At 47.4% G+C, this 12,421-nt stretch overlaps 1 protein-coding gene across 9 annotated transcripts in view; it reads left to right on the top strand.

The window, feature by feature from the left end:
* The window catches only part of PALM2AKAP2 (PALM2 and AKAP2 fusion), a 457,899-nt gene that overhangs the window by 236,967 nt on the left and 208,511 nt on the right, over positions 1-12,421 (top strand). For all 9 annotated transcript variants that reach the window (XM_072727724.1, XM_072727717.1, XM_072727723.1 and 6 more), the window contains one exon: positions 11,797-11,911. In XM_072727724.1, coding sequence (XP_072583825.1) covers positions 11,797-11,911 — 115 coding nt within the window. The remainder of the gene's footprint in view (positions 1-11,796; positions 11,912-12,421) is intronic.

Genomic DNA, 12,421 nt, shown 5'->3' with positions numbered 1-12,421 from the left:
AAAATACAATAGGAGAAAATTGGTGATAGAAATATGTCCACAGGATAAGGCAGCAAAGAGGAAGGACACCTTCGTGGGAAAGGTATCAGGGAAGGCTTCCAGGAAGAGATGATACCCAAGCAGACGCTTAATGAGCAGTAATTACCCAGGGGAAGGAAAAGAGGGAGAACAAGTGCCATTCGGGCAGATGGTGGTAGGAGCAAAGGCACTGAGGCAAGGAAGAGCACCCTGTGTGCAGGGATCTTCTAGAAAGTCATGTTCCTGGAGATACACGGGAGGCCGGGAATATGTAGGCTAAGGAACTTATAGCAGGGAGCCTGCGAGGGGTTGCCAGCAGGGGAATGCAAGTTGTGGTGTGTCCACACACATTCTGGATTTGAGGGTGATAGGGCAGGGTAGATGCAAAGAGATTGATGGGAAGGTTGCTGTAAGCATTTAGGGGAAAGGAGGGTGCTCTCACAGGGCTAAGGAGGAGGAGATGAGAGATTTGTGGAACAAAGTGGCAGGATTTAGTGGCTCATATACATGCGTGGTGTTAGCAGAGAGGGGCAAGTCAGAGGCCAGGATAACATCCAGGTTTCTATCTTAAGTAGAATGGATTGGTGGTGGTACCAGGAATGGAGGTAAAGAATGCCAGAGGGAGCAGCAGCTTTTTGGAGAGAGAGGAGTTGGTCCTGCATATGTTGGGTTGGGGTAGCTGTGGACTATCCCCATGGAGACACAGGACATGCAACCGTATACAGAGGCTGGGGTCTAGGAGAGAGGCTCAAGGGTGTTGCTGAGGTAGATGTCAGCACGTCGTGGGAATTAAATCGTGAGACTTGACGTGATTAGCCAAGGATAAAATGTGTAGCGAGGACAGTGAGCCCAATGAACATTTAATAAAGGAGGGTAGAAGAGGAACCCATATGGGGAATCCGGTGCCATGGCCTCTGAAGGGGAAGAGGAGTGGTCCACCGTGTTTCAAAAAATGGAGAAGTCAATAGATTCACCCTGAAGCGTATCCATTAGACTCAGCATTTAGGATGTCAGGGACCTGAACGAGGCCAGATGCAACAGAGTGACATGGGCAGAAGGGGAAGTAAGTTGGAGGGTGGCTGGGATATGAGGATGTTGAAGCAGCCAGAGGGGAGCGCTGCTGGGGGAGTCTGGGAGAGAGATTTGGTAGTAACTCAAACAGGATGCAGGGTCGTAAGAAGTTCACCTATTTTTAATGTGAGAGAATTTATTTTTGCTTAGGGACTAAAGGAAAGAGGGAGGCATCTGGGGAGAGGTGGAAGCTCTCGGGGGAGGGGATAATTGATGGAGTGCCATCCCAGAGGAATGTGCGGGGTCAGGTGCACAAGTAGAGCCACTGGCTTTGAGCAGGAGAGTCTCTGAGTCAGAGTCGGGAGGTGAGAAGGCTGGATGAGACTTTTTGTCTTCCTACAAAAAGGGACATTTCTTGGGCAGGAAAGGGTTTACGCCACTGACAAGTGTGTTGCTTTGAAAAGAGATTCATTTCACTGTCATGTAATCAAAACTCTTTATGTCTGATGAAACAGGCTCAAACAAGAATCACACCCAAGAAATCAATGCTCAGCGCAAGGTTGGAAATGATTTCCTGTAGCAGAAATCAACTTGCACAGATTCTTTTCTTTTTTTTTTTTTACTTGCACAGATTCTGATGGTGTGAGCCACGTGATTCCAGAGAGAATCAACACACAAGAGAGGGAGAGATAGGCTGGCCTCTGTGGGTGAAGGAAAACTTAGGGAGGGAGAAATTTGCATTTATACATATATTTTTAAAGATTTTATTTATCTATTCATGAGAGACACAGGCTGAGGGAGAAGCAGGCTCACTTCGGGGAACCCGATGTGGGACTCGATCCCAGGACTTCGGGATCATGCCCTGAACCAAGGGCACCACTGAGCCACTCAGGCGTCCCAAAGTTGCATTCATATTTATTTGCAATTAGATTTGGTTTGGTTGCACCAATATCAGTAATGAAAAGTGTTCATAGGTCCCAGCTGTATACTTAGATTAAGATATAATAAGTCAGGGGATCCCTGGGTGGCTCAGTGGTTTAGCGCCTGCCTTTGGCCCAGGGCGTGATCCTGGAGTTCCGGGGTCGAGTCCCGCATCGGGCTCCCTGCATGGAGCCTGCTTCCTTCTCCCTCTGCCTGTGTCTCTGCCTCTCTCTCTGTGTGTCTCTCATGAATAAATAAATAAATTTTTTTACAAAGGATATAATAGGTCAATCTAATATTAATTTGTTTTCTCAATGAGTATACAAATTAGTATATTTGGAGGGGGGAAGTAGCAAAACCAGGTGGGGTAGGGTAACCTGTTAACATTCATATCAGGTGGTGTATACCGAGTACCTAACAGGGCTAGAAATGCTATGGAGAGGAGTGAACACATCTGGTTGAAGTGACTTAAGGAAAACATTACTAAAAAGATAGGATTTGGGTTGGGTTTTGACTGGTAGTGTGTGTTAGATGGGGTTGAGAGTAGGGAGTCATCCTTGGCTTTTTCACAGGGCAGCGTACTCTCTGTTCTTGGAACACAGGAAAGGGCAGAAGGCCGGGGAGGGGTTCGAGCAAAGCAGAGAGGGTGTGAACTTCCAGCCTAAGAAGCTTGGGTCCGGGAAGGAGGCGATGGAGAGCCACCAGGAGCTTTTCAAGGATAAGGGAAAGGATATGGGACCATTCTCCTCTCTGGCATAAAACTGTCTTAGTGATGACATGTAAAAAAAAAATGAAATGGGCTTGAGTTTCCACTGACACCTTGCAGTCAAGGAAGGTCCTGTTCTGTTCTAAGGAGAGGTGGAAATCCTTTGTTTATTTAAGGGCTGTTAACCTTTTTTCACAGTAACATACCAAACGATCTGGGGTGATTCCAGATATGCTCATCTAAGTAAGAGGAAGCTGTTTCCTTACAAATTGAGTCACAAATGAAAAATATTTGGGGAGTGCCATAGAAACAAATGCAGTGTCTTCCTGAAATATGGAAAAGGAATTTTGTAGCTTCTAGTTGTGTGAAAACAAACAGTGTTCTTCCCAAGGCTCTACCTAGGATATAGAAACAGGGAGAGATTGAGGGATTGAGAGGGACAGGGTAGAGAGAGAAGGGGAGGGTGATGGGGGGGGGGGGGGAGAGAGAGAGAGAGAGAGAGGGAGAGAGAGGCTAAATTTTATAAGGATGGAGGAAGGGTCAGATGATCAGGCCTCAGGCGGAACTAAGGACCCTGGAAGCAGGAACTAAGGGGCCACTCCAGAATTGCTGTGGGAGTGACTCACCCTTGATGAGTCTCCATTCTGGGGTCATTCCTCTCAAGATGCAGTCTGGGCAAGAGTTCAGGCAACCTTAGTTATATTTCTTTTCTGTGGCTAAGGAAGTGGGGCCCTCTCATCAGTGAGTGGTTTCACCAAATCCACAAGGAACTCCAGAGGAATTGTGGAGGAGCTGGATATTGTTCCCAAAGGGAAAGTGGTGGGGATCCAGGGCAGGCACAGTTCACAGCTGCTGGCCCCCTTAGCCTCTCACCACACTCACTTCTGAACTGGATGTGGATGTGTCTTTTGCTCCCACCATGTAACTGCAACTGCATTGTCATTAACTAGCGCCATATTGGTTTTTTTTTTTTTTTTAAGATTTTATCTATTTATTCATGAGAGACACACAGAGAGAGGCAGAGACATAGGCAGAGGGAGAAGCAGGCTCCCTGCGGGGACCCCGATGTGGGACTCATCCCAGGACCCCAGGATCACACCCTGAGCCAAAGGCAGATGCTCAACCGCTGAGCCACCCAGGCGCCACATCAGCACCATATTGTTAAGTCTTATGTGTCCAGGCGACTAGCTCAGCTGGAAGGGTGTTGCAAGTGTACACACACAGCACTGACTTGCCTCTTTCTTCTGTTAATTCAGCTGCCAAAGGCTCTGGGACTCAGACTGACACAAACATCACAGTCCTAGCACACCAAAGAGATGCTAAGACATGGGTGATTAGCATTGAGCAAAAAACGCAGGAACTTCCTGCTGAGACTTTGGATGGGCCAGAGATTTGAGGTAGGGGGTTGGTCAAGCACAGCTTCAGCCAAGTCCCATTTACAAGAGTTGATTGGCAATCATGAATTCCAAACTTTGTGATTACTCATTTTTTCCTTTTGCTGCTGCTGAGTCATTAACGAGGCTCTGGGCTGTGATTGCCTCTGGCCCCACATCCTCAGCACACTTAGAAGAGCATTTCATTCAAATTCAACCATATGTGCTAAGGGTCGTGTCGTGTAGTAAGTAGGATTACCTGTGGATGCAGGTGAAGAGACCCAAAATAACAGTGACTTAAACAAGATGTTTACTTCTCCCTCCAGTAAAAATCCACAGGTAGGTGTCAGGAGCTGTCTGGCGGCCAGTGAATTCCTCAGAGACCCAGGGCTTCTTTCAGTTGATCCCTCTCCCATCCTCAGAATTCAAGATGGTAGTTGGAGCTCCACCTGCGCACATGTGTACTTCAGGCCAAATGATGAAGAACGAGGTAAAGAAGGTTCTAGAAGCTGTTCTACAGGGCTTTCGCTTACACCTCTTTGGCCAGACTGTGCCGTACACGGCTACAAACGAGGCTGAAGAATGTGGTCATTATACTGTGTGGCCACATGCCTAGCTGGACGTTAGGGATCACATTGCTGTGCGAGAAAGGAGGATGGAAACCGGTAAACAACTCACAGTCTCGATTACATGTTTCCTTGTGCTGGGTACAAAGATGTGGGCAGCTCTCCTCCCCCCTGAACACAAACATTCTTCTTGAGGTTCTTGTTTTGGCGGGTTGGCCAGACAGGAGCCCCACTTGACTGCTCAGCTAGTTCCAGAGAAGAGACCAGGTCTAAATTCAGCAGCTCGGCCATCTGCCAGCATCTCCTGTGATTCTGAGAGAACTTACTGAGACTCAGACGCATGGCAACCGAGCACCCATGTTTGGCCTTTCACGGTGTGTGTGTGCGACCCTAGCTCCGGTTTCTCAATGGAGAGGAAAATTGTAGAGGTTCACTCCTCCACACTGGCTCAAGCTTGTTCAGAAATACACTTGTGATCATTACTGCTCTTCTTGCCTCAGTTGACTCAGTGCTCGGTTCCTCCGTGGGGAAGCCCAGAAGTCCCCCTTCCTCTTCCTACCTTACTGGTCTACTCCCCCCACAACCACCCCCCCCCACTCCTGGGCCCCAATTCAAATCATCGCTGCCCTCGCCCCCCCACTGGGTGGCAAGTTCCATTTGCCTGGGTCCTTCCATTTCTCAGAATGGAGCCCCTACAAGTCATGGTGTTTGCTGAACTTGACGTCTACACTTCCAAATGAGAGAGCTCAGACAGCGAAAGCTACAGGGAAATGGATGTCGCCTAAATCTAACCAATCTGATCCAAAGGTCAGCACTGCTGGAAGAGGGAAGGGGCTGCCTTTAGAGGTGGTGAGCTCTCCGTGCATGGAGGATTTCAGACCGAGGTAGGATGACTGTTGAGGAGAGTACAACTCAGGGGCTTCATGTTTCTGAGAAGCAGCTAGATTAAATAGCTTCCACTCCTGGCCCTGACCTTCTGTGGGCATGAAAAATACATTATGTTGCATTATGCATTCTTCAGGAAATGAGGGCATAAAAGGGAAGTGGTCATAGGGAGGTAGTCAGTCGAAAGAAGTGGCAAAGAAGGTCAGTTCTCCAGCCAGACCACCGGGGTCCAGATCCTGGCCCCACGTTATCTTTTTTGACCCTGGGCAAGTCAGTGACCTTTCTGTACCTCATTTCCTTCATCTGCAGAATGGAATTAAGGAATTCCTACTTCTTAGGCTATCGGGAAGCCTAAGTATCGTAATGCTTGCAAAACACTTGGAAAGAGTGTCTGGCACACCGTAAGCAGTCAAAACCCCTGATCCTTACCATTGTTGTTGAATATAAGCAAAATATACATAACAAAAACAATATTGGAATTACTGGTATTCTAATTATTACCACCCCAGTGATGGAGAAAGAAAAACAAAGCACACCTCGGTTTACAGGCAAAGCCCTCTCGAAGCAGTCCGACTCCTGGAGACCCAGTTCGTATCAGTCTGTAGTCTGTTAGATTCAACTGAGAGGCGCCTGCACCAAGGAGACATTTATTGGCTCCTTAAGTAAGAGGGTTCAAGGCGAAGCAGAGGGTCATGGGAAACAGCAGCTAGAGAACCAATGGCCCAGGCCCCCTCTCAGGCAGCCTCTTCAGTTTGTTTGAACCTTGCTTTCTCCCACTGCAGAGGACGGAAGGTAGGTTCTCTGCAGAGCCCCTCAGGCCAGGTGTTTGTCTCTGGGCCAGACAAGGCACAGCAAAACGCAAGCAGGGAGTGAGCCACAGGGATGAGGGATAGCAATGCTGGGGACCTCTCTGGGGCCATCGTGCTGAGCCGTGTCCACTGGAGAGTAGAGCTTGCCGTACCCGTAAAGGCCACACAAGGCCACATGCCCCTGGGTGAGAGCAAGGACATGCGATATTCCGGGCCATGGCCTGTGCTGCCTCGGCCTGGCTTGTTTTCTCCTCTTTTCTACCTGGTGAATGCATCATTCAAGGCCCAGCTCACATATCACCTTCTCAGTTAGGTTTTTCTCACCACCTGTGAGAGGTCAGCTGTGACCTCAACGGGGGCTTAAAGTCATACAAATCTGGAGCTGACAGTCCAGATGCTTTGTGAGTTGTATCGTAAAGTATGTGTTTACCAGGCTGGTTTGGTCACTTGGCCAAGAGCTCTCAGGAGCGGACACTGTGCTGACTTTGCACTCTGGCCCCGATGGGTCAGCGCAGTGCCTGATAGAATGAAGGTGTGTGCGGAAAGGTGGATGGATGAATGCATAAATGGATTTTGAAATGATAGTGATCGATGCGCTTCGCAGAGCCATGGGTCTTTCATATTTTCCTGCGAGGGAGGTCCATTGGGGTTAGGTAGATTTTTCTAGACCATCTGGCCATGATGGCAGCTTTATTGCCAGGAAATTAAGCCAGCACAGCTGCGGGGTGTCACCTCTGCTTACCGCCTATTACAGTTTGCTTTTTGCTCGGAAGAAACCGAGCAAGCCGGTCAGGGGCTGTTATGTGCACCTGTCCCAGCCTGAAAGAGCCTCGATTAACCTTGCGTATAAATTACACTTCCTGCCCATTCTTTATTTTTAGCTCTGCAATGACTACTTGGCGCCTCCAGGGAAGACTGCATTAGATTTCAGTCATGAAACTACAAAACAGTGACATCTCCAGCCTGGCCGAGATGACTCTTACTAACCCCATAAAAGTCCCCACTTCTAGGGACGCTCCCCAGCCCCAGGACTTAGGTTTTCCACAGAACCATAGTGGCCTGGGGGCCGTTCAGTGCCCTCAAGACCTGGCCCCAGCCCACGTGTGCATTTGTAGAGAAATCTGCTGCTCGGATCTGACCTACCTTGACTTACATAAACTGTCACTTTCCTGCATTCATCCCCTTTGAGTGAAACTCATTTGTTGTTATTGCAAAAAGTTTAGTTTTGTTGCTCTCTCTCTCTGTCTCTCTCTCTCTTTCTCCCATGTCTCAGTTACACAGTATCATGACCCAAATCTTTAGTGCTTGAACTATATAGCTGAGAGCCCTGAAACCCATAGGGCCAGGGGCAGGCTGTGGAGATAGTTGGCCAGCCAATGGGCATCAGTCCACAGAGAGTTCTTAACCACTGGGGCTGCCTCACTGGGAGACCTGAACTACTTAGAGTCAGCCTCCCCGCCCCCCCCCCTTATCAGTCAGCCATTCTTAACTTGGTTTTGTTTCTTATAGAATCTCCTGCAGTGCCTAGCTCTGAGTCCAGCCTCACAAGCCCCATAAATGTTGGTTGAGTTGAATGTAAATCGACGTTGGAGTGTGCCCATTTAACCCTTTAGGGACACAGGAGAAGCTGGCTCCTTTTCCATGCCAAGCCTGTGAAATGCTGCTTTCTCAGCACTAGGTTGGGGGAGGGGGGGATTATTTTAAAAGCCATTTATTTGTTTTATTCTGGTTAGACAAAGAATACCTGAATTTTTATAGATTTTATTTATTTCACGAGAAACACAGAGAGAGGCAGACATAGGCAGAGACAGAAGCAGGCTCCCTGTGGGGAGCCTGATGTGGGACTCGATCTCAGGATCCCAGAATCATGCCCTGAGCCGAAGGCAGATGCTCAACCACTGAGCCACCCAGGTGCCTGGGAATTTCTTAAAAATCGGGAAAATATTGAAAATTATGAAGAACAAAATTAAAATTATCCAACATCCATTACACAGAGGCAACTACCACTGATGTCTTCCTATATTCTCAATCTTAGTCCTCATGAGGGAGGGCCCTGTATCCCTCCAGATTTTTCTGAGGATTGGGGAAGGGGGGCAGGGGTAGACTGTACTTTTTCTAATCCTATAGCTTCAGGCATTATTGGGATACACACATACACACATATTACAAATTTATATGTATTATCGGGATATGTTTTATTAGGGTATATGTGTATATTCCCATGTATTTATCATGTAATACATATGTATATAGTATATATCCATATGATATATAAATATCTGAGCTGAATGAATTGGCTATTGCCATAATAGAACTATGTGATTACTCTCAAATTCAGTGGTTTGAAACGATTGTCACTTATTATTGCTCAGCTTACACTTGCGCGACTCCGCTGGGTATTTGCTGATCTAGGCTGGGCTCCGCTAAGCAACTCTAATTTCACGTATAGGTCCCACTGGGCAATGCTTATGACTTTGGGTTGGGCTCTAGTCTACTCCCCATGTGTTTTTTTCCGGGGCCAAGGCTGAAGGGATAGCCATTGAACAGAGAAGCTCTTCTCTTGGTGCTGGCAAGGCACGCAAGAACAGACCCAACTGGGCAAGCACATTCCAAGCCTCTCCTGTGTTGTGTCTGCTAACATCTCGTTGGCTAAAGCAGGTGACATGGCTGAGCCCATAGTCCAGGGGCAGGGAAGTACCCACCATGAGACCACAGCAAATCATGTGGCCAAGACCAACATCAATGGGTCGCATGAAGGTGAAGAGGGGAAGGAGGGAATATGTTTGAGAGTAACAGACCCACATCCTCCATGTTTGCTGAGGAACTCTGTCCTCTGAGATTCAATCTTCTCAGAACCCACCTGGCAAGTACTCTCATCCAGTCTTCCCAGGAAGCCTCCTCCTGTGCTCCTCTAACCATTGAACTAGTTGAGTTTCTGGATCATTGGACTGCCCCATGTGTATTGTTCCCATTCCACATTCATATCCCTTTTCTTGATTTTCCCCAGAATTATTTACACAGAGGTAGGTAGGTTCCATTTGCTGCACATATGAAACAGCAAAGGTGTTTTATATCTTTTTGTTTACATATCTGTGTCACTTGGCCCCCTGTCCTGTAGCTTCTGTTTGTGTCTCAGCCTGCACACAGCCTCTCACATCCAGGCCTGCTGCAGAACTCAGCCTGGCCTCAGAAATCCTGAAGGTCTCATTTGTCTGAGCCACATCTTTTTGCAACTTGGTTTAGTTTCTTTGATTCTTTCACCATACGTATATTGAGCACTTGTGCCCTCCCACCCCATGATGAATTTATCATCTAGTAGGGGAAATGAATGATTTATATGTGCTGTGATATGGGGTTTAGGGTTGCAGACTTCAGCACTATTGATATTTGGGGCCAGATCATTCCTTGTGGTGGGGGCTGTCCTGGGCATTGTGGATGTTCAGCAGCATCGCTGACCACTACCCAATAGATGCCAGTAGCACCACCTCCACTCTCCTTGAGTTATGAGACCACCAGATTATCCGCAGACATTGCCAAATATCTCCTGGGGGACAAATCACTGCAGTTGAGAACCACTGCTCTAACCTATAGTAGACTTGATGAGACCACTGATAAACCAAAATAATGTGCTAATAAATGTTCAGAGGAGGGCAGTGTTATTTCCTGGTGGTGAATCTGGGAAAGCCTCATGGGGTGGCTGGTGTCTGAGCTGAGACTTCAAGAACGGTTAGGGTTTTGAGATGCATTTCTCAGAGGAGGGGAAAACATGGAGCACAAATGGGCAAATGAGGAGTAGCTTTTGTTGTCAAGAGTGGAGGCCATGTAGGTACTGGGAGGCTAGCTGTGGTAGCTGTGGCCCTATGGTAGGGCCATCTAAGTCATTTTAAGGACTTCCACCTTTACTGTGAGTAATAGAGTAAATATATCTATGTTCATTTGGAGGGAAGATGATTGTCCATAGTTTGTCTTCACAACCCAAAGTAATTGCTGCCAAGTCTCATCCATCCAGAGGCCATTTTTCTTATGTCCAGGAAGGAAACCTCTGAGGCGCACAGTGCATCTCTAAATAAACCCATGCCTGTAGCTTGGTGTCCCTTACCCCTCTGAGGATCTCAACTGGACTCTTTATCTTGGGTCTTAGTTGAATAGACTTGGTTAGCCAGCTCCCACCAGCAGGTTAGAGGATGGAAAGGGGGCACAATGGGACAGATATAGGTGGGCACAGACTCTGCAGCAAAGCTTCCAGTATGACAGAGGGGAAAGAAACCAAAAGCAAAATTGAATGAGCAAACAAATACATTCAGGCTAAATAGTTCTTTTTTAAAATTTTTCATTTATTTATTTGATACACAGAGAGAGCACCAGCAGAGGGAGTGACAGGCAGAGGGAGAGGGAGAAGCAGGCCCTCCTTTGAGCAGAGAGCCTGACGTGGGACTTGATCCCCAAACTCTGAGATCATGACCTCAGCCGAAGGCAGATGCTTAACCGACTGAGCCACCCAGTGCCCCTAGGCCAAATAATTCTTTAGGCAGGGGAATATCCACCCCTTCATAACCCTAAGGACATTGCTGCATGACAGTGCCACCTTAGAATGCCAGCATATGCAATGTTTATTTAGCAAGGCAGGAAATACTCGAGATACTATAGAACCCATATGATAAGAGTTACACACCATGGTCAGGAGTCCTAGACTTCTGGCTTGAGTCCTTGATTCAAGGCTTTGTAGCAATCAACTAGCCCCTTAACTTAGCCAAGCCTTTCTGGTCTCATCCAGAAAATGGGGATTCGCTACCAAAAGGTCATTGGGAATGTTAAATAAAATACATGATGTGAATTCTTAGCTCCGTTGTTGGCACAGATTTAGTGCTCAATAAAAATTAATAGTTCATACTATCATTTCATTGAAAGAATAAGCTACTGAGACTTCTCTCAGGTTATAAGTGTTCTGGAATATTTCCAGGGTCTCCTGGCAGTACCAAAAATTCCCTTTCAGGGAAGACATAGGATGGCTGTGAAAACTGAGAAAGTTCTAATTCTATCAGTCCCCCCCACCCTTTCCTCCCTTCTTTTGGGCGGTAGAGGATGGGCCACTGAGGGAGATGACATCAGGCTCTCAAGGGTATTGGCCACTAGCCTGTAGCAACGTATTTTCTCTGAGTAAGACTAGCTCTTCACCCCTTAGAAGAACTGCTATTCTGAAATAGTGAAGAGAATAGGAAGCTATTTTCCTTTGGAAAATCGAGTTCAAGGGGAGACACCAAAGCATGTTGCAAAGTGGCAGCACTGAACTGGTGGCAGTCGCTCTGGGTTATTTTCCTTTGATCACTGTCTGCTGAGTGGCAAAGCTGAAAACTCAGGATGCTCTGTGATGTGAAACCCTGGCCTGGCACCTCCCCATCATGTAAGATGGAGACTGCCAGGAAGTCACCCCACAGGAAGGAGCTGCTCATCGGCCCAGGGACAGCAGGACAATAAAGGACCCTGTTCTCTGTTTGTGTGTTTTCCAGGCTGGAGCAGGAAATACAAGCGCTAGAAAGTGAAGAGTCTCAGATATCTGCCAAAGAGCAAATCATCCTAGAGAAACTAAAGGAGACAGAAAAATCCTTTAAGGACCTTCAGAAGGTAAAGGAAACAAATGCGATTTCTCCAAACTATATCCACGGGGGAGTAGGCACTAGCGAATTGATGCCACTGGAGACAAGGCCAGTTAGTATTGATGAGAAGTCTGAGCCCCCCACTCTGTGAAATGGGGTACCGATGTGTTAGAAGCAGGGTCGTCTCTGACACCGAGAGTGGCCTGTAGGCAGGTGGGGGACCGCCTGGTCTGCGGGGAAGCACAGAGAGCCTTTAAATCAACGCCACCTCCCTTTTGTCCAAACCCTTTATATGCCTGAATCCTGAAAAGTCATCTCCCCTTGGACTTCAGAATTCTAAAGCCAATTCATATTAAGCAGATTAGATCTGCTCCTTGTGGCTTTAAGTCTTTCCTTTATAAAAAGGCCAGAGGCAAAACCCTATCAAATGGATATGAATTTCAAATACACAGAGTGTAAACATGATAAAAACAGATGGTGCCGCGTAGCACAGAGGACAGAGCCCATCAAGCCAGTAGTCTCTGAATATCTCAGGAAC

The sequence above is a fragment of the Vulpes vulpes genome, chromosome 12 (genome assembly GCF_048418805.1).
Source record: "Vulpes vulpes isolate BD-2025 chromosome 12, VulVul3, whole genome shotgun sequence".
In the NCBI taxonomy this organism is placed as follows: Eukaryota; Metazoa; Chordata; class Mammalia; order Carnivora; family Canidae; genus Vulpes; species Vulpes vulpes.
This window is presented reverse-complemented; position numbering and strand designations above follow the sequence as displayed.